We start from the raw sequence: 20119 nt of genomic DNA on the forward strand, positions 1-20119 counted from the left end.
GCCATTGGCCGCGCGATCGGGCGATGGCGGCGCCGGCGTGTCCTTGCGCGGCGCGGCGGGGCGGGGCGCGGGGCGGAGCGGAGCGGCGCCGCCGGTGCAGTTCGGGGCGCGGCGGGAGCGAGCGGGGAGTGCGGCTGGAGCGCGGCGGTGAGCGGGGACCGGCGGGGCTGCGGATGTGCGGGGGGGGGCGTTGGGTAGGGCGTGCGACTGGTATCACCCGGGCGTGTTACCGAGCTCCCGGTGCCGAGTACCGGTTCGGAAAGGCGGCGGCGCCATCGCCGCGCGTAGGGAGTGGCGGCCGCCCCGCCTCACCGCCGCCCTGGGCGGCCTGCGGGGGATGCCCGTGTCGCTGTCCCGTTACCTCCCGGGCGCCGCCGTGCTGCCCGCGGGCTGCGGGGCTGAGCCCGCCGTGCTTGTGGCGGGGGCTGCGGCGAGGGGCCTGTGTGCGGTGGGTCCCCCTCTTTGATAAGAAACGCCGTCCTGGCGGGGTGTCGGGATCTCCGCGCTGCCGTGTGCGCTCCGGGTGAGCCCCGCACGGGTTTTCGTCCGGCTGTAATTGCCGCTTGATTCCTGTAGGTATTGCTGAGTCAGAAGGCAGGGGATGGGAAATCAGTGCTGCTCTAATAGATGGTGTGGCAGGGAATTGCTCTGAGGTTAGTGAGAGCTCTGTAACAAACCTTAAGAATTTAAGAGGCAAGTCGTACTGTTACGTGGGTGGTAATTGCCCTAAAGGATTACGTACAACCGGTCTAGTTTGCTTTTTACACCCTGGTTAATTTTTGAGGGGGTCACATTTGGGTTTTTTTCGTACTTTGCATTGTTTTGATTCCCAAAATGGATTGCTTTATTTTCTAGTCTCGTAGAAATTTTTGAATGAAAACAAAGGCAAGCAGGATTTATAAAGCATCCCTTTTGAACCACCATTTTGAAACTCAACAGAATTATATAAAGGTTAAATTTTAGCTTTATATTTAATATTATGTTTTGATAATTCCAAGTTACTCGTCAGTGTGTGTGTGTATAAATATTTTAAACAGAAATATCTACTGATGTTATGCACTGATTTTTTTTCACAGCCCTCTAATGCAGAATCAGTGTGTGGAATCATCAATATTTTCTAGAAGAGTCAACTGCATAGCAAAAAGCATTCTGCACTTTGGGCAGGTTAAACAAAAAACTTTAAAGAATCCTTTTAGGTTAGGACGTAGTATCACTCAGTTAACCCCAAGATGAGTGATGAGGCATCCTGTATTTTAGGATAGCAGCTGTTAATAATACAAAATTCTATGGATCATTATTTTAATAAATGAATTAATGCATTTCCTCCCCCCAGTTGATTATATGAAGCCATTTTACTTTTACCATTTTTGCTTAAAAATAGGAAAAAATTCTCAATAAAAGATTTTGAAATCTTTCTAGCCCTCCTAATTGCTTTTTTGATTGTCAGATAATCATTCGAACTTGCTGAAATGGTTGTATTAGCAGTATTACTAGTTTCAGGACTGGTGGAACTCTATAAAATCATGTCATAACTTCTACTTAAGATTTTCCTCAAATAGAGTGGTATTCAAAATTATTTGTATTTTCAGAGGCTGTTGCAATGCCTTTTCTATTTTTTGTGTTGTTTCAAAATCTTCAGCACAGGTATTCTTCTGTCTGGGTTTTACTTTAGTTTTCCTAATTAAAAGATAACTTCCATTGTGCTGAGGAGGAATTATAATATCAGTGTGGAACAGCTTTGCAAGAACATAAATTTACAGAACAGAATGAAGATTATATGATATAGGGAAAAAGGAGGGATATCAGCTTTAAAAGGAGGGGGTTGGTTTTTAATTTTATTTTTAAAAAGCATTCAGTCAGGAAATGAAATAATTTGTTCATAAGGAAGGCAATCTTCTCAGTTATTTTCCCAGTTTGGCACCATGAGCCACAAATATCCTGCCAGACCTTCACTGTGGAAGGATAAAGAAAAATAAATAATTGCTGTTGGTGCTCATGTGATTCAGGTTGGTGTTGGTAGGAAACTAAGATGATTTTGGTATCTTTGGGAACACTTAGGTAGATAGATTTTGTACCCTGTTTATTGTTTTCTCCACTGAATTTCAGCTTCACTTTTGATGTGCAAGCAAAAGAAGTACTACCAGAAGCCCTATGGATGGATTGTTGCGTTTAGGACAACACAAAGGGATTTTTTTGGTCCACTTTGGAGCAGTGGTCTGTAGAGCCCTCAGGCCTCCGTGGAAATCTTGCAGTGCTAGGTTGCTGTGTTTAAATTACAGATTGTCCCTTTTAGCCAGGCTGTTAAGTGTTATTTGAACTTTACAGTATGTTTTGTGAGCTGTTGTTTTTGTGCAGTGGGGAAAAGAAAGTCCAGTTACTAACGTATGTAAGAGAGAATGTTAAGGTGTTTTGCTTCTATGCCATAAAACATAAGTAAAGGTCTTTAATAAACTTGTAGAAAGGTACAACACAGAGCAGATAGACCAGGATGAGGTCTGAAGGATGTGTTGAACATTCATGTTGTTAGTTATGTGAAAGGCAGCTGTGAAAATTTCTAGTGGATGTTTGTTATCTGTTGGAAGCAAAGGGACGATGAAATGCACCAGTAACCAGAGAACGGTAAAGGGTAGAAGAGGATTGCCACAATATTGTGGCATGCTTCAGATGAAGAAGGAGTATTTTTGAATGTAATTAATTTGTATCACAGAATAATATTGAACAGAACGTAGAGAAGACACAGTCAGGAATATAACATTGCAATTCCTGCTGTTGAGCATTACCAGTGACGGTTAATTGATAATTTTTGTAGCTCATCAGTATTTTTGACAGAAAGAATGAGTACAGAGAAATACCAGAATTTGGTGAGTGCTTACATAGATGATAAAAACAAGAATTTTGAGTCAAAGCAATATGAAAATTATATGATAGGAAGATTTTGAGGGATCCTGTGAGAGTAGTGAGGCCTTACTGTTGAAATCACAGAATCTTCTGATTTGAAGGGACCCACAAACGTCATTGAGTTCAGCTGTTGAGTGAATGGTCTATATTGGGATTAAACCCTCAGCCTTGGCATTATTAGCACCATGCTCTAATGGATGACCTAATCCCAGTGGCAAAGACCGTGAAGAAACCAGGGAGATGGGAATTATGAAAAAAAAAAAAAGGTTGAGAAGACAGGAGCAGATAATACTGTATTTTGTGGTATTAGAAATAGATGTGTTTTACATGGAAGACTGATGGAAAGGTAAAGTTTCCTTACTCATCTCTGACTTGAGTGGTTTTCCTTTTATTTCCTGAAGGATGTCTTGCACGGAAGTGTAGAGCTCTGTCTTTTTTCACCTTGTCTTGTACTTACATAAAATATTCCTTTGTTGCAGGTTTGCTAAGTGTGGAAAACCAGCCTTAAAAATGTTGTCCAGACTCTTCCGAATGCATGGCCTTTTTGTGGCCTCACATCCATGGGAAGTCATTGTGGGAACAGTGACTCTCACTATCTGCATGATGTCTATGAAGATGTTCACTGGGAATGACAAGATCTGTGGCTGGAATTATGAGTGCCCCAAACTTGAAGAAGTAAGGGTTTAAATTAATTTGATAGTACTTGGTGTTAGTCAGTAGATCCAGGGTTTTCTGTAGAATGTGATCGAACTGTGATGTATTAGGAGTAAAGTGCATGCAGAAGCTTCTTCATGCCTTCTTTTCACATTTTGGATGTTAAAGCTGTATGCAAACAGTGATGCACTAATGACTAAGCCTTTTAGTATTTTAGTTTTTAAGGCAAGACTGGCAGTGATAATTATTTTATTCTGGAACTTCACTTTTAATGCAGATTCACAATAGATTTTTTAATCACTGAAACTTAACAAGGTATTCCTTAGTATAAAAGATAACTAAATTGCTTTGTATTTCATACAGGATGTTCTGAGCAGTGACATCATCATCCTGACAATCACACGCTGCATAGCAATTCTTTACATATATTTCCAGTTTCAGAACCTAAGGCAGCTTGGATCAAAATACATTTTAGGTATTGTATCTAATTTTTGTATTTGCTGTGTATGTTTTATTTGTTGGGAGGGGTGGTTTACCTAAATTAGTAACAAATACTAACCCTTTAATCCCTATGTTCACAACAGTATTATTTTAATGATTTTCACCGTAGCAGAAAAAATGTTCTACATGTATCAAAGTGTTATTTTTTTTAGTGAAAGGTTGTGTAGGATTATATAAATCCTGAAAATGTCATTCTTGACATAACTGTATATTGTGTGAAATACTTAAAATTATAGAGCTGTTTAAGCCAGTTTTAATTTTACTTAAAATAAAATGAGATTTATGACTTTTATTTCTGAGTCTTACTTTGAATGTGTTATAAGTTTTAGATTTTAATATCTATAAAACCAGCATCTACTTCAGTTTGTAATTAATCTCAACGGCTATTAATGCAATGAGACAGGGATTCTCGTTCATTTGTCATGATTGATCTAAAAGCAGGGGCATTTTGATTTTTTTTTCTTTTTTCTTTTCCTCTTCCAATATATATAAACAAAAAATTTCTCATTCCCTTGTTTTTTAAGGTATTGCTGGCCTCTTCACAATCTTCTCAAGTTTTGTATTTAGTACAGTGGTAATTCACTTCTTGGATAAAGAACTGACAGGTTTAAAGTAAGTGTTATACTGGATTTCACGCTTACATTTTTTTTCCTGTACCGTAAACCTTGAATTTTAACATACGTCTTATTTTTTTTTTCAGTGAAGCTTTGCCATTCTTCCTGCTTCTGATCGATTTATCAAGAGCAAGTGCTTTAGCCAAATTTGCTCTCAGTTCCAACTCACAGGTCAGGAGAGTTATTTGTGAGGGCTTTTTGGTTGTTTGGTGTTTTACTTTGGGTTTTTTGTTTGTTTGTCGTGCAATGGAGATTTTTAATTTGATGTTCAGAATTGAACATTGTCCTATGGCAGGGAATTAGAACCCAGGTGAGCTTTAAGGCCCCTTTCAAGACAATTTTATAATTATATGAGTAATCCAAGTGGAGAGACATACAGGCAAATACTGTCTTGGGGATACATAAATAACTAAAGGATCAGATTATATCCAGATTCTTTGTTCTCTTGTCTTCAAGGCAGATCAGTGTTCAAGTGAATAGTAATATGGTAAGACTAGTGTGCACAGCCATGTGCGTTGTTAATTGCATGTATGAGCGTGACTTCATTTTATTGGAACTTTAAACCAGCAATGCTTACAGCTCTTCCAAGGTGGTTTGAATTCCTAGGCAAAGTCTTCCTTAAAGTGGTTATTGACCAAAAAAAAGTTAATTTCTAGGACTCAGGAACAGTATATAAAGACTCATGAAATGTTACAGTGTTACTCCTGAAAAAAGCATGTTTCTAGGCCAAATGTTAGCAGAATGAATGTAGCATATGTGCAGACAGGAACATCCATGCTCTAATGCATTTAACATAACACCATAAGAGATTATCAGGACAGATTGTATTGGTAATCAATACTGATTGCCAGTTGTACCTGGTAATGTTTGTTTGCTAATAGTCCAAATTATGAAATAAAAGTATATTAACTGGTATTAAATTGTACTTACAAAATAATGTACATGGCATTTGTGCATACTAATTGTGACAGAATATTACCTATTCTATTTTAATTTGTGTATGTTACACTGTACAGTCTCTACATATGCAATATAATGTATTCTGTATTATTTTACAATAACTGCAAGAACAGTATTTTTTTACTAATTTTCAAGAAAATATTTTACAAATAGGTTTCCTCTACAGGTTTTTTCCCTCTTCTGTCCTAAAAATACCATCACCAGGAAAACAGTTACAAACTCTCTAGAGTTTATCGTGCCTTCTTTCTGGAGGAAATCCATTTTTCCCCAGCAGAAAGTTTTAGGGCCTTTTGTGACCTCTCTTCTATCAGCTGCATCTACAGAGTTAAATATAAAACACTAAAATAATAGTAATTGGAGTACAGATATGTGATTTTAAGAAATTTTGAAATTACATAAGTGCCTTCTATTTCATGTCTTCAGATTTAGAAGTGTTGTTCTTTTGAATTGATTGTAATTAGTGTCTCTGCCCATCAGTGTTGTAGGAACTTACAGTACTGATGAGGCAAAGGTAGAGAAATTAATCAAAATGAAATAATTTTGTGTCAATAGACTGTGAAAGTGTAATAAGTTAGAGAAAACAATACATTCTCTGTATGCTTTCTCATAATAGTTCATTTCCAAAAAATGTTTTACAAGGCCTTACCACCATAATACTAGTCTGTTTACTAGTCATGTTATGTCTAACTTAATTTGGTTTTTGTCTTCATGTTAATGGATGGAAATTTTTCTTCTTAGGATGAAGTAAGAGAAAATATTTCACGTGGGATGGCAATATTAGGTCCTACCTTTACCCTGGATGCACTTGTGGAATGTCTTGTAATCGGTGTTGGTACCATGTCAGGTGAGCCATACAGTCCAAGGTCTAAATATTTCCAGTTAAAAAGGCTTTCTGAGAGACATTAGGATATGGGGAGTTTCAAATAATAGGTGTTACTCATGAGAGTGGAGTGACTTACTCTGTTTATTTATCTATCTCCTAATTAGCTCACTTTACTGGTTATTTTACTTATTTTACTGGTTTCTTGCAAATATGAATACTACATACACGTTGAACCAAAGTTTGAAATACAAGTAATGGCTTTCTTTGAGCATTGTGTAGTAGGAATGAACTTCTGTGCAGCTGCTTTCATAAAATTTGGTTTGGGTTTTTTTCCAACTATATTGCATACCTTAACAGCATTTGATATTAAGGTGTGCAGAGCACTTGCTCTTCAAATTATTTTGGTTCTTTCAGGGTATTGTGTATTAATAAGCTGTTTTCTTTTGTATATCTTAGGGCCAAAAGCTTAGTTTGGTGTTGCATATAGTTCTTTTTAAACAATTTATACTGTTAGCTCTTTAATCCTTACTAAGGCAGTTGTGTAATGCATGTGCAAGATGGCTAACATGGCTTTTTCTGGATACTTATGAAGGAGTAGGCAGGGGTGTATACTGTTACTTCTTGCCTGAGCATCCCATCTTTGAAAAGGGAGTTCAGTACCTAATGTTGGCTAATTTTTTTTTTGCTCAAATAAGTAAGGAGTTTCAAGCTTTCATTGTGAAGTTTTAAAATCTTAGTGAACTTTACTCGTATTCATTTAGAATTATACCTTAAAATACTTTTCTGTCAATACATAAATACATACTGTACTTAGAATAAGCCAGTGCATGATGAGTAGGGCTTAAGATCCTTGTTTTATATTAATCTCAATAGTTCCTTCTGTAATCTGCAAAGCCAGTTTAATGATTTCTTTCTTAGTTCTGCAGCACTTCTTCAACTATAGCTAATTGCATATTCAAATATAAAAACTGTCTTTTTGTTTAGGTGTACGGCAGCTTGAAATTATGTGCTGCTTTGGCTGTATGTCTGTTCTTGCCAACTACTTTGTCTTCATGACCTTCTTCCCAGCTTGTGTGTCCTTGGTATTGGAGGTAAGACCAACTTCAAGACAGCCTCAAGTTTAGTGTTCAGCCCTGTGTTTCTGTAGGCTATACTTTTCGTCATGGAGTTACATGTCTGCATGTTCATCTTCTTTTCAAAGTAAACTGGTGACAGTAACTTGTGAATATCACTGCAAATGAGTCACACTCAGTAGCAGTTCTGATCTAAAGCAGAGTAAACAGATGATACTGTAACTTACTGTCTGTCCAGGGTTTTTCACAACTGAAAGTCTAACTAGAGACTTGGTAATTTCTCAATGATCAAATTAAAATGCAATGTGGAATCTTATTTCTTGGTTCATCTAATAGGTGCTATATATGACCTATTTTTAAGGCTTTTTCTTTTTTTATTTTTTGCAGCTTTCAAGAGAGAGTCGTGAAGGGCGCCCCATATGGCAGCTTAGTCATTTTGCTCGTGTTCTGGAAGAAGAAGAGAATAAACCAAATCCTGTAACACAGAGGGTCAAAATGATTATGGTTTGTGGCTCTTTTTCACCCGTTGTTATGCAATCAGTGAGGTGTCCTGCTGCAAAAATCAAGCTTTTGTTTCCTATAGACTTGTATTCTGCAGCCCATTAGTTGGACTTACAGTGGTAGGTTTTAATTAACTTCCCCTGTACTTTCACCTGTCATTTTCCTGCCTGTGCCGTTTCTGTGCCAAGCAGTCAGCACTCTTTCGTGTGTACTAATTCTCTCCCTCTTAACCCTGCAGTACCCTCAGCTCCCTTTGCTTATTTCTTGAGCAAAGTGTGGGTGGGACACATCCAAAGCTACTATATAACAGCATCACAAGTAGGCCATAAAGGGTGTTAGAGGTGTGGAAAATCAGCTTTTAGACTTCAGAGGCCTGGAAAGCATGGGGGGGGGAAAAATAGCAAAAAACCCCAAATGAAAAGAGGACAAGATTTACTCTTAGTAGGTTAGATACCAAGTTACTACGTTTCAAAAATTAATCCTTGTTTTGTGTTTTTGATACAGTCGCTGGGTTTGGTTCTTGTTCATGCCCACAGTCGTTGGATAGCAGAACCAGCTGCTCAAAACAGTACTGCTGAAAATTCAGTGGGATTGGATGAGAATGCCCCGAAGAGAATTGAACCCAATGTTTCACTCTGGCAGTTCTACCTTTCTCGGTGGGTGGCTTCACAGAAATGTGTGACTGTGCTGTATTTCCGCTGCTGCCCAGCTAGAAGCTTGTTGTCCTAGATCACAATACTTGTAGACTTGCAGGTCTGACCGCAGTAGGACTTCCTGGAACCAGAGGTGACATTTCAGGAGAAATATCAATATTATGCCATTTGCCCAAACCTTTGAAGTAGTCAAGAACATGATCAAGAGCTAGCTGTCCTGTATGCATCAAAACATTGTCTTTTCCCACTTGCATCTTCTGTAGCATACTGGGAAATAATTGTAAGACTGCACTGGAGTAATTACTTACACAGAGGTTCTGCCTGTTTATACCTAAGTGCTAAACCCATTTTATACTATGGCCTTTTGTTCATTTCATGTTATTTCTCAGAACTTTGTGGTTTAGGCAGGGTGTTCTTTGTCCCCTTTTACTATCTTGCATTATAGTCATAGTTGGTAGAGGATGATAAATGAAACTTTCTGTCTTGTCGTTGGGGTACAGGGGTCAAATCAGTTTGATGCAGCTATCAGTGAATATTTTTCCTACTGGGGCTGCTTTTTAGCCGGATTTAGGTAATTCTTTAATGACATCTGAAGATTTTTGTGTTGATAATAGTATGAAGAATGATTTTTCCACTGTAGCCTAGCATACTTCATTGTCCTGGTAGAAAATATCTTTTGACTGGAATTTCTGTAACTAAAAGTGATGATGGAATTATTACCCTTTTTGAAGCGAAAAATGTCAGAATGCTGTTGTAAGCAACAAATTGTAGATACTGAATATTTACTTTTTGATCTTTTTTAGAATGGCCAGTATGGACATTGAGCAAGTAATCACACTTGGATTAGCCCTTCTCCTTGCTGTCAAATACATTTTCTTTGAGCAAGCAGAGACTGAATCTACCCTCTCACTGAAGAATCCCATAACTTCTCCTGTGATGGTACAGAAAAAGGTCCCTGAAAATTGTTGCAGGAAGCAGGCTGGACTTCTGAAAAACAATCAGAAATCTAACACAGCAGAAGAAGCTTTCATTCCCAAAGATGAAAGTGGTAGGTAGTTTTTTTAGTTTTAAAGTCTAGACCCATTAATGAGTATTTGGAACAAATTATGCAATCTTTGGTAGCATATTACGTTTGGTATCAAAACTTCAGGGTTTTGTAACCCAGGGTCCATTTTGATTCTCTTTGTGCAGCTGAAGTCATAAAACCTGTATTAGCAGAGTCATCAACCAAGGCTACATTTGTGGTTGGCAATTCCAGCCCTGTGGAAACTTCTTCATCTCTCAGTGGAAAAGAGGAAGAGATTGAGTTACCTAAGGAGCCACGTTCTATTGAGGAATGTGTTCGTATACTTGGAAATGCCCAGGTATGGGAAAATAATTTCTTTATTCAACCTCTACTGCAACATCCAATTTAAGAGTTAGAGTTCTTTTCCCAGCTTTTAGATAATCCCATTGGCTGTAATATCATTCTTCAGAAAATTAGGTGGCTTTAATAACATGAAGGGGTGCAGAGGTCGTGACTTAAACAAAACCCTTTAATGACTTGCTTCCCAAGTCAATTGAGAGGGGTGGGAGGAGGGATCAGCTTCATCATTCATAACATACTAAGTCTTTGGAGCTTCATCATGTACACATACAAGTGGGTGCCTGATCATGAAAGTTTTTGATCACATGTTGGCCTGCGATAAAACCTGATGTTGGCAGTTGACTCCTTTAGCAAAGTAAAGTTGTTCCTCTTTTTCTTTTGGAAATATTAGAAAGGATTTTCACCAGGAGGGTCTGTATTTTCTCTCTCCATCCCTTATGTTTCCAGGAAGGAGCAAAATTTCTTACTGATGCTGAGGTGATCAGCTTAGTTAATGCTAAGCATATTCCTGCCTACAAACTGGAAACCCTGATGGAAACCCAGGAGCGAGGTGTATCCATTCGCAGACAGATGTTATCTAAGAAACTTCCTGAACCTTCATCTTTGCAGTATCTTCCTTATAGGAATTATAATTATTCTTTGGTAAGTACAAATTATTCTTGTGTAAATAGACCAGCAGAACTTTCTGTAAAGCTATTTTCCAGACACATGAAGAAGAAAAATATAGACTTGTTGGAAGGAGTCCGGAGGAGGCCACTAAGTTGATCAGGGAGTTGGAATACCTCACCCGAGAGGACAGGCTAATAGAGTTGGGGTTTTTCATCCTGGAAGAGGAAGCTTTGGGAAGAACTTACAGGACTTTCCAGTACCTGAAGAATGCCTACAAGAGAGCAGGAGAGGGACTCTGCACAAGGACATATAGTGAAAGGGCAAGGGGGAACAGCCTTCAGGTGGAGAAGGGCAGATTTAGATGTTAGGAAGAAATTCTTCACTGTGAGCATGGTGAGACACTGGAACGGGTGTCCCAGAGAAGATATGGATGCCCCAGTCAAGGCAGTGTTCAAGGCCAGACTGGATGGGGCTCTGAGTAACCTGGTCCAGTGAAAGGAGTCCCTGTCTTTGGCAGGTGCTTTGGAACTAGATGGACTTTATGGTCACTTCCGACCAAAACAAGTCTTTGGTTCTGTGAAATAAATCCATGGTCATGTATGTGAGTTAACAATGAGCTTGGTCAAAACTCATGTAGAAGGAAAAAAATAAAAGGCAAACATAAGGCACCACCTTCAATTGCTCTTGATGTTATTAAACCTAGGGCAGTGTGTGAATTTTGTAAGTTAGCCAAAAAATATTTCTTATCAAAGTATGCAGCTGACTTATCTAAGAAATGCAGAGTTCTACTAATACTGAGCCACATTTCAACTGGATGATAATACTACCTTGAGCTCAAGTTAAAATTCAAAATTACTTAAAATTAATTTTAAAAATTTAGGGTTATTTAAGTAACAGTACTGTACAGGGTTCAATGCATCTGCCTAGTGTTGAATAGTGTTAACTGTTGATAGCTGTAGCTGTTAACTTTTTGACGTGGCAATGAGCTGCTTTATGGGTAAATTTGTGTGTTTTACTCAGATGCCTTGGTGTAGTCTTAGGTGTAGTATGTAGTCATCGGTGTAGTATGTAGCATGCTGTGCTGTACCACTGGAGTGTAACCTTAGTGATTGTTTTGTATTATTTCTGTCAGGTAATGGGAGCTTGCTGTGAAAACGTGATTGGATATATGCCTATTCCTGTAGGCGTAGCAGGACCACTGGTTTTGGACAAGAAAGAGTTTCAGGTGCCAATGGCAACAACAGAAGGATGTCTTGTAGCAAGCACAAACAGAGGATGTAGAGCAATATGTGTAAGTATTGTGTGACTTGAAAAGCTTAAAAAACTTCCTATATTATAAACACATAATATAAATAAACACATAAAAATATAATGCATAAAAATACGCATAAACCTAAACATATTCAGATTTATAGAATGCATATTTTTGACTTCTTGAAACTCAGATTTCAGTAATCTCACTTTGTTCCCCTTCTGCTCTGGTTTGCAGCTTGGTGGAGGAGCAAGTAGCCGCATTCTGGCAGATGGGATGACTCGAGGACCTGTTGTAAGGTTGCCCACTGCTTGCCAGGCTGCAGAGGTGAAAGTCTGGCTTGAAAGCCCTGAAGGTTTTAAAATAATGAAGGAAGCTTTTGACAGCACAAGTAGGTTAGTACAATGGCTGTTCCAGCTGCATTTCCAGACATAAGACTTCAGTGCATGGTAGAATGATCCCAGTTGTTTTTTTTTTTTTTTTTGGAGTACTGCAATAGAGGAAATTACACCTTTGTTTTGGCTATCCCATGTTAGAGTATCTAAGAGGACAAAAGTCACTCTGGCTCCATACCAAGGCTAGCAATAAACATTTTTCACTGATAATGGTAAACTACTGTGTATTAACAATAAATTAGTACGCATTGCATAACAATTAATAGAATATTAATTTGTCTAGGACCTTATTTTAAGAAATCCTACAGACTTTTTTTCTATTTTTACTAGGCAAAGTAACTGTAACTATAGTTACTATGGAGAAAAAAAAACTCCAAGTTTGGTCTTTAGCCTTTCAGACGATATTATTAATATTAATAATTAATCTGTGAGGTTTTGAGAATACAAGGTAAACTAATGCTATAACTGAAATGCTTTAAAAAGGTAAAACAGTGCTGAGAATAAGTCCATTTCAAGCCCTAGAGTTTTCTTTAGGGCTTATGCTTACCTTCTTGCTTTAGGATAATTCAGAGAGAGATTTCCTTACCTATTGTGTTTCTTAACAGGTGTCAGCCAAAGATACATCTGTGTTTTGGCCAGAATGAGCTCATGGTGCTTTTTAAATGCAGTATTTTCTGCGTTTTGAGTGACTTGTGCAACTTGCACTGTTGAGGATACCATGCTTTCTGCCTTGCTGTAAAACTTATATCAGGTTTTCCAAAGGCCTCATTAATATTTTATATCTGGTAGTGAGATGTTTCAAGGAATACAAATGAACAAAATTTATGTTAGCAGTTCAGGATATTTTATTTCTTGAAGCCCAGGGATAGAAAAAGGCAGTGAACACTTTCACAGTGAACATTTTTAAAGTACTTACTCAAGAAAACACCATCCCTGGAAGTGTTCAGGAAATTACTGGATGTAGCACTTGGTGCAGTGGTCCTGTTGAAGAGGTGATTGTCTGTCAAAGACTGGGCTCGTTGGTCTTACAGGCCTTTTCCAAAGGATTTGTAAAGGAATCTGTGATTCTGTATTTAGCAGCGCAATTTGCAAAGATTTACTGTCATTTTGCCGCTTAAAGCTAATTTTTCTGTGAGGATTTTAAGAGTTAAATTTTCTTGCAGGTTTGCCCGCCTACAGAAACTTCTCATCAGTTTGGCTGGTCGTAACCTTTATATCCGTTTTCAGTCTGGAACAGGGGATGCCATGGGAATGAACATGATTTCAAAAGTAAGGACCAGTCCTCTTAAGTATTTTTTAAAAATGAGTGTTTCTTTTTAAAAATAAAGATAGCCTTATAACCTGTGACTGCCTGACATCTGAAAGACAGAAAGATAAGGCACAGTGCTCGTGGCACAGAATAATAAAAATGTTTGATTTTGTCAACTGTAGACAAGAATAGGAAGAGAATGATGCAAGAAAAAAGTAGTTTTTTTATTTTGTATCTTTAGTAATTATTTAAAGAAAGTATTTTTGATAATAGGAGAAGCTAAGCTGATTGCAGTGTTGCTTTGAGCCAAAAGATTTTATCTAGCAGTAATTATTCTGTTACTGTGTCTATCACTTCTAGTAATTAAAGAATTAGGAGTGGGAGCAGAGAGGTGTTCTCTAGTTATGTTTGTTTTTATGCAAACATGTGGAAGAACTTGAGATGTGATCCTTAGATTGCTGGGATGCCTTACACTGTAGGAAATGAATAGACTTAAACTTCATATAGAATAAATAGTCAGAACCATTGTAAAAGTGGATCTGATAATAGACAAGTCCTAATATAGCAGATTTTCTAGTCTGATTTCCTGGTGTAGAGAAACTCTTTCCCCAACATCTGAAATTAATTCATTCCATGCCTGTAAAGTTTCACTTCGTTCCTGTTGTATTTTCAGTATGGTAACCTTATATCCATGTACCTAGAATGGATCCAGGGAGTCCGTGTGTACTGGGAAAAATCAGTTATTCCCCAGCATAATTCCCAAAGTAGTTAGAAAAAAGATAGTCATAATTGTTTGGGGGTTTTCCCTCCTGTTTCTTGTTTATTCATGATACTGTGTTCTTTTCTTCCACTGTAACTAATTATCTGATTAGAATACTGTTCCACTGTTCCAGCTTGTTTTACACCCATAATGATAAACTTAGCCTATTACCTGTTTCTCTCTAACAGGGTACTGAAAAAGCACTGGCAAGGCTGAATGAAGAGTTTCCTGACCTTCAAGTTATAGCTATCAGTGGTAACTACTGTACAGACAAAAAACCTGCCGCTATAAACTGGATAGAAGGAAGAGGAAAGTCTGTTGTCTGTGAAGCAGTCATTCCAGCTAAGGTTGTTAGAGAAGTAAGTGTCTGCTCTCTTGTTTATAAAAATACATACATTTTGCCAAACTGATGCTTACTTTATATCATAAGTATGAACTGAAAGTTGTTTTCCAGGTAAGGATAGTTCTTACCTTCTTTTCAGGTACTTCTGTAGGAAGTACCGTTTCTCTGAGTCAGTAGAAAACTTCTTTTTCATTGTGTTAGTGTGAAATAACGTGCATATGTTTCATGATGCGTATCTAGTTGAAGGCATTAGGATTTTCATGGTTAACCTTTGAAAAATTATGCCACTTTTTGACAGATGTTTACATATGGTGTTTTGTCTGTCGTTTCCCCTAGTGATTTGTCCAGTCCCTTCTGAGAAACTATGTAAACTTCTAGAACTAGTATTCTGGGCAGTATTCCACAGTCCAGCTTCTCCTAGTGTGAGAACTACCTTTTTGTTTATTCCATTTGATGATGCCCCAGTTTTACACTGGGAGAGATCCTTAAGACTTGTATCTTCACTCTACTGCTCAAGATTTTACAGCAGTCCTTCCACCTTCCCAGCTAAACTCATTTTCAGACTGAAAAGTACCAGTTTCTCTATCAGCAATGAGTAAACAGACTTCTAGTATGTCTTTGAACATCCTTATCTCTGCATCTTCTACAATTCCAGCATTTCTAAAATTTTGGGTACAGAGTTGGACACAGGATTCTAACAGTATGTGCAGAATGGATTTATACATTGACAGTTCATGTCTTCTGGGGTAGTTTACTGTTTTTCAAATTGTTGGCATTTTGTAGCTGTCTCACTGGCAATATCTACTGTAACCTCAGGATTTCATTCCAGGGTAGTTATTGGGAGGTAGTCCTTTCAGAATGGGCATTGATAATCTTTAGGTAAATTTGGGAAGGTTTTCCTCAAACCCCATCCCTGTATGTCAGTACATTTACTTATATTGAACTATTAATGCATAAATGTTACATTTTTGTCAGTGTTGCAGACTTGGTGCAGATGTCTGTAAACAATCACTCTTCCTGCTGTACAGGAATATCTTAAATTTTGCTGGACAACTATCTCTTTTGACCAGCTTTGATCATTTTTATATTAAATTCAGTATAAATCTCTTACTTGAAAGTTTCAAGATACAGTCAGTATAGTATAAATGTGCCACTTTCTTTTATATTACTGTGCACAGTATTTATTTACCTGTGTAGCACAGTGGTTTGTGTTGGAACTTTTCAGTTTGGCTCCATATTGGTATGCAAAACAAATTTGGGAAGTTTAGTGTCTGGAACAACTTGACAGGAACGTTACAATCATGTCAAGGTAAATTAATGGGATATTTCTGCCAAGATGATTTTGCTTGTTCCATTCTGAATGTAAGGGAGACTTTGAAATGGACTACCCAGCTGTGAGCTTTTCTCAAAGGCCTGGGCAAGTCCAAACCCTTTGCCCTGAGTATTCCATTGTTACTTGGACATCCTACATTTGAAATTCTTCTTTGGAACAGAAATAAAAGGTGTCTAGGGCAACGACTGAGTCAAATTCCATATAGGAGCAAACAAGGGGTAAATAACCATAAACAGAGTATTTCTACTCCTGCCAGAGGAAAGGGGTGGTAAAAGTGTATCTGTCACTTTTTCCAGGTATTGAAAACAACTACAGAAGATCTGGTTGAAGTCAACATTAACAAGAATCTGGTGGGCTCTGCCATGGCTGGTAGCATAGGTGGCTACAACGCTCATGCAGCAAACATTGTGACAGCAATCTACATCGCCTGTGGCCAGGTGGGTTTGTTTTACACCAGTTCACGTTGTCTTTACTTCAGTAATTCCTAATCCAGCACTGATTGACATGTCTGGGTTGTTGTTTCTCCTCCTTGATCTAAAGGATGCTGCTCAGAACGTGGGCAGCTCCAACTGCATCACCTTGATGGAGAGAACTGGTCCCACCAACGAGGACCTGTACATCAGCTGCACCATGCCTTCCATAGAAATAGGGACTGTTGGAGGAGGCACCAACCTTCTCCCACAGCAGGCCTGTTTGCAGGTAGAGTTCTGAAATCCTTCTTAAATTAAAGGTTGTTTTCACGTGGTGTGCAAGCAATATTGTTGGAATGGGGCTGCCTGAAACACAGTATGTTTTAAGTGAAAATGTTAGAAATCTGTCTTGGTTTGGAAAAACAGCCAGGGAAAACTGGAGCTTCCCTTGGAATGGAGAATGTAAACCCCTCCAAATTATCACAATTTTGCAATAAGGGGCTTTCAGGCAAAGCTGTGGGAATAGAAATAATAATTCTTTAGTAGGAAAAATGTCTAATGAATTGTTTTCATATATCCAGTTTCTAAAGCTTAAAGACATTTACAATATTAAAGAGACTCATTGATTGGATGTGATTTGGAAATACTTACTTTTAATACTAAATATATAATAAATTGACTTAGATTTCATAGGGTAACACTACCTTTTATTTTTCTCCAGATGTTAGGGGTTCAAGGTGCAAGCCAAGATAACCCTGGTGAAAATGCCCGTCAGCTTGCCAAAATTGTTTGTGCTACAGTGATGGCAGGGGAATTATCACTAATGGCTGCTCTTGCTGCAGGGCATCTAGTCAAAAGCCACATGATCCACAACAGGTAAAAAATGGCAAAAATTTGTGTATTTCTCTGCTATTATGATCCTCTCACAAGTACAGGAAAGTCAGTAATGATTATGTGACTAATTGCAACACATAAGAGCAGTGTAACATTTTAACTACCTAATGTAGTTTTCTTGCTGTTTTATTAGGTCAAAGATAAATCTACAGGATCTTCAAGGAACCTGCACTAAAAAGGCAGCTTGAGTACTAAAATGGCTTTGAAGTGAAGAATTGACCAGGTGCACAAGGAAAAAAAACCAAAATCTATGAAGTTTAGAATAAAGATCGCCTTCAACTCAATGATGTCTGTGTAAGAGCAACTAAGAGATCAAGACTTGAGATTAGTTATGCTTGACCTTCTTCAGTGGTTAGAGACTGTGAAAGAAGTGCTGTCAGACATCTTGAATATGGCTTTCAAATTCTTACTCTTACACATAATTTTCTAAAGAGTCAGGCTTACGTTTTTACAGGTTGAGATTATTTCACCTAACAAGGTCCTGGTAACTACTAAACTGGAAAGTAATGTAATGTACTTTGTATGTTTAAATTAACAAAACAAAAAAAGTTGGTGTAAACTTGGATTGAATGCACTGGTCCTTGCCATTTTTATTTTCTGGTTAGACAAGCATGTTTTTTAAAGTGATGGCAAGCCCAATCACTTTCTGTGAACTCCCAGTTTTAATTTGCTCACATGTAAAACAGGTCTTAGGCTATCAGACAGTTTAATTGAACAATATTAATTCAATAGAAATATCTGTCTATAGATGGTACTTAATTTGCTGCTGCTTCAGCTAAGCAGTGTTCAGTGTTTAACTCCACGATTTAGGTTATTCCTTTATGTAAAACTTGTGATCAGTAAAGTTCTGAACTGTTAAATATAATCTGTACTGAAGTAGGAAGAACAGTGTCTTCAACTGTTTTGTTACTTTGTAGAAAAAATGAAATGGTAACTTCAAAACAGCTATGTGTCAGACAGGTATTAAAGTAAACGTAGTTTCTCAAACGTTATTTGATAGGAGTGCATTCAAACAAGAGTCAAGAACAGATGTTTACACTTACTTAACAAGGAGTCTCTTTAGGAATATACATACACATTGTGTACCTTACGTTGGGGATTTTTTATAAGGTGTTTGGCACTTACTCTCCAAGAATAGGTGTTTATCCACCGTTTAAGCTGAGATAAAACAAAGCCAGAAAACCACACTGTTCTTAAGAAAAAAGGAGGGGATTTTTTTTTTCTTTTCATTTCCTTTTTAACTTGCTTTTTGAGGTGGGGAGTATTTATTTTAAGAAGAAATCTTACCTTTTTTGTCAATGAAAAGTACTAATTAAGGGGATTCAATGAAATGACCTGTTAATGTAAGAAACAGTTTTTGTAATAAAGTACTGTACTTGGACCAGTGAAGCAGTCTCAGGTGTTCTTACTGTAATAAAGAAAACCCAGGTTTATTCTGGTTTGATTCACCTTTGGGAATACTGCTAAATGCATAGCCCTGCCTAGTTAATCACAGGAGGAAAATTATTAATATGCTTGATGACTTGTTTGTTTATTTGGTCGGTGTGGGATTTTCTTGTTTGACTTTTTGTGGGGGGAATCAGTGGATTGGGCTGGGTTTCCTGCAGCATCATTCCTAAAGGGGTGACTAGTAGAGGTGCTCTTCTAATGTGCAGATTTGATATACATCATGGTGGGTTGCTTTGTAGTACATTTACACATAAATATCGATTGTAATGAGCTCATAAATGTAATGTGCAAGCATGAGGACATACTACATGCTAGACATATTATGATGGCATGTAAAAAGCAAATATCATGAATGTTTATCTTCCTGCAGTATTGTTGCTAATCGCTACTATTTTTATTTAAGGAAATTTGGAATTACTTTGTTTCTATGTTCATTCAGTGATTTTATTTAACACTGGTCTGGCAATAAATGGTGGTTCAGTGTTCATTTTGGTGGATTTAACTGACAGTCTGTCTGGCAGAATTAACTTTTTGTATTATTACTAAAGTGTGTACATTTTGGTACAGAACTACTTTTTCAGTTTCAGTAAAACCATGGAAAACACATTGGCTTAATTGTGATATTTTAGGGTGACTTATTTATGTAGACAGTCTAAATTAAGAGAGTTAGGCGACACTGGCAAGCAGTGCTAAACAAAGCCAGGGCTGTGACACCAGAACAACTCCCCTTGTTTGCAGAAGCCTCTTGGCACTCATTTACTCTCCTCAAAGCTTAATTAGGCAGTTTGCCCAAGGGGGAGAACTCACCTTCTGCTGAGGCCTGAATCAAACCACATGTCTGGAACTGAATTTGTAGAGTTTCCCTGACTTCGATACTTTTACCATTGATAATGACTTTCCAAATATTTTAAGACACTATGGGGGGGAAAAAAAGCCATTAAAAAAATAGTGTGTTTGACTCTGGTACCACCTTTCTTCTCTCTTTACATCCTTTCTCCTCTGTGTCCTGAATCTATTTGTAACACACCAGTTCTCTTCTGCTTCCTGCTGTGAAGTTCTGGCACTGTGCAGCTTGCAAGCACTGCAGCCCCTCCAGCTGTTGCAAGGCCCTGCCCATGAGCTGAGCATTCCTGAACCTTCCTGAGGAGGGAGCAGCTCCAGCACAGGGATGCACAGCCACCACCAGCCTGAGCACAGCTGGGATGGCAGAAGTGTGTTATAGCAGGTGCTGGCCTGGAGGGATGTGACTCTGCCAGGCTCCAGCACAGGGATTCCTGGGCAGGCACACTGATTCGTGGAACAGTACAGCTGGAAAAACCCCTTGCTTTCTCATAGGAGTGTGCAAGTACGCTGGGTGTGTCAGTGCACAGACACTGGGCTGT

At 38.2% G+C, this 20119-nt stretch overlaps 1 protein-coding gene across 1 annotated transcript; it reads left to right on the forward strand.

The window, feature by feature from the left end:
• Positions 1 to 86: 86 nt before the first annotated feature.
• Positions 87 to 18677, forward strand: HMGCR (3-hydroxy-3-methylglutaryl-CoA reductase). The gene is made up of 20 exons (XM_066180748.1): positions 87 to 147; positions 3378 to 3573; positions 3916 to 4027; positions 4578 to 4665; positions 4754 to 4838; positions 6366 to 6471; positions 7435 to 7541; positions 7911 to 8027; positions 8529 to 8680; positions 9481 to 9725; positions 9869 to 10041; positions 10491 to 10685; positions 11785 to 11943; positions 12142 to 12299; positions 13463 to 13568; positions 14497 to 14667; positions 16281 to 16421; positions 16525 to 16683; positions 17116 to 17270; positions 17422 to 18677. The coding sequence occupies exons 2-20, from the start codon at positions 3409 to 3411 to the stop codon at positions 17474 to 17476; spliced, it is 2649 nt and encodes an 882-aa protein (XP_066036845.1). The 5' UTR covers positions 87 to 147; positions 3378 to 3408; the 3' UTR covers positions 17477 to 18677.
• Positions 18678 to 20119: the final 1442 nt, after the last annotated feature.

This window comes from Chamaea fasciata, unplaced genomic scaffold (assembly GCF_029207755.1).
Source record: "Chamaea fasciata isolate MVZ Bird 193981 ecotype frontalis unplaced genomic scaffold, bChaFas1.0.hap1 SCAF_4, whole genome shotgun sequence".
Taxonomy (NCBI): domain Eukaryota; kingdom Metazoa; phylum Chordata; class Aves; order Passeriformes; family Sylviidae; genus Chamaea; species Chamaea fasciata.

Bases quoted from the DNA above. Each gene is read 5' to 3' on its own strand.
- HMGCR (XM_066180748.1), top strand. From the start codon at position 3,409: ATGTTGTCCAGACTCTTCCGAATGCATGGCCTTTTTGTGGCCTCACAT. The intron at 13,569-14,496 runs GTAAGGACCAGT...TCTCTCTAACAG, and splicing joins GAATGAACATGATTTCAAAA to GGTACTGAAAAAGCACTGGC. The intron at 14,668-16,280 runs GTAAGTGTCTGC...CACTTTTTCCAG, and splicing joins CAGCTAAGGTTGTTAGAGAA to GTATTGAAAACAACTACAGA.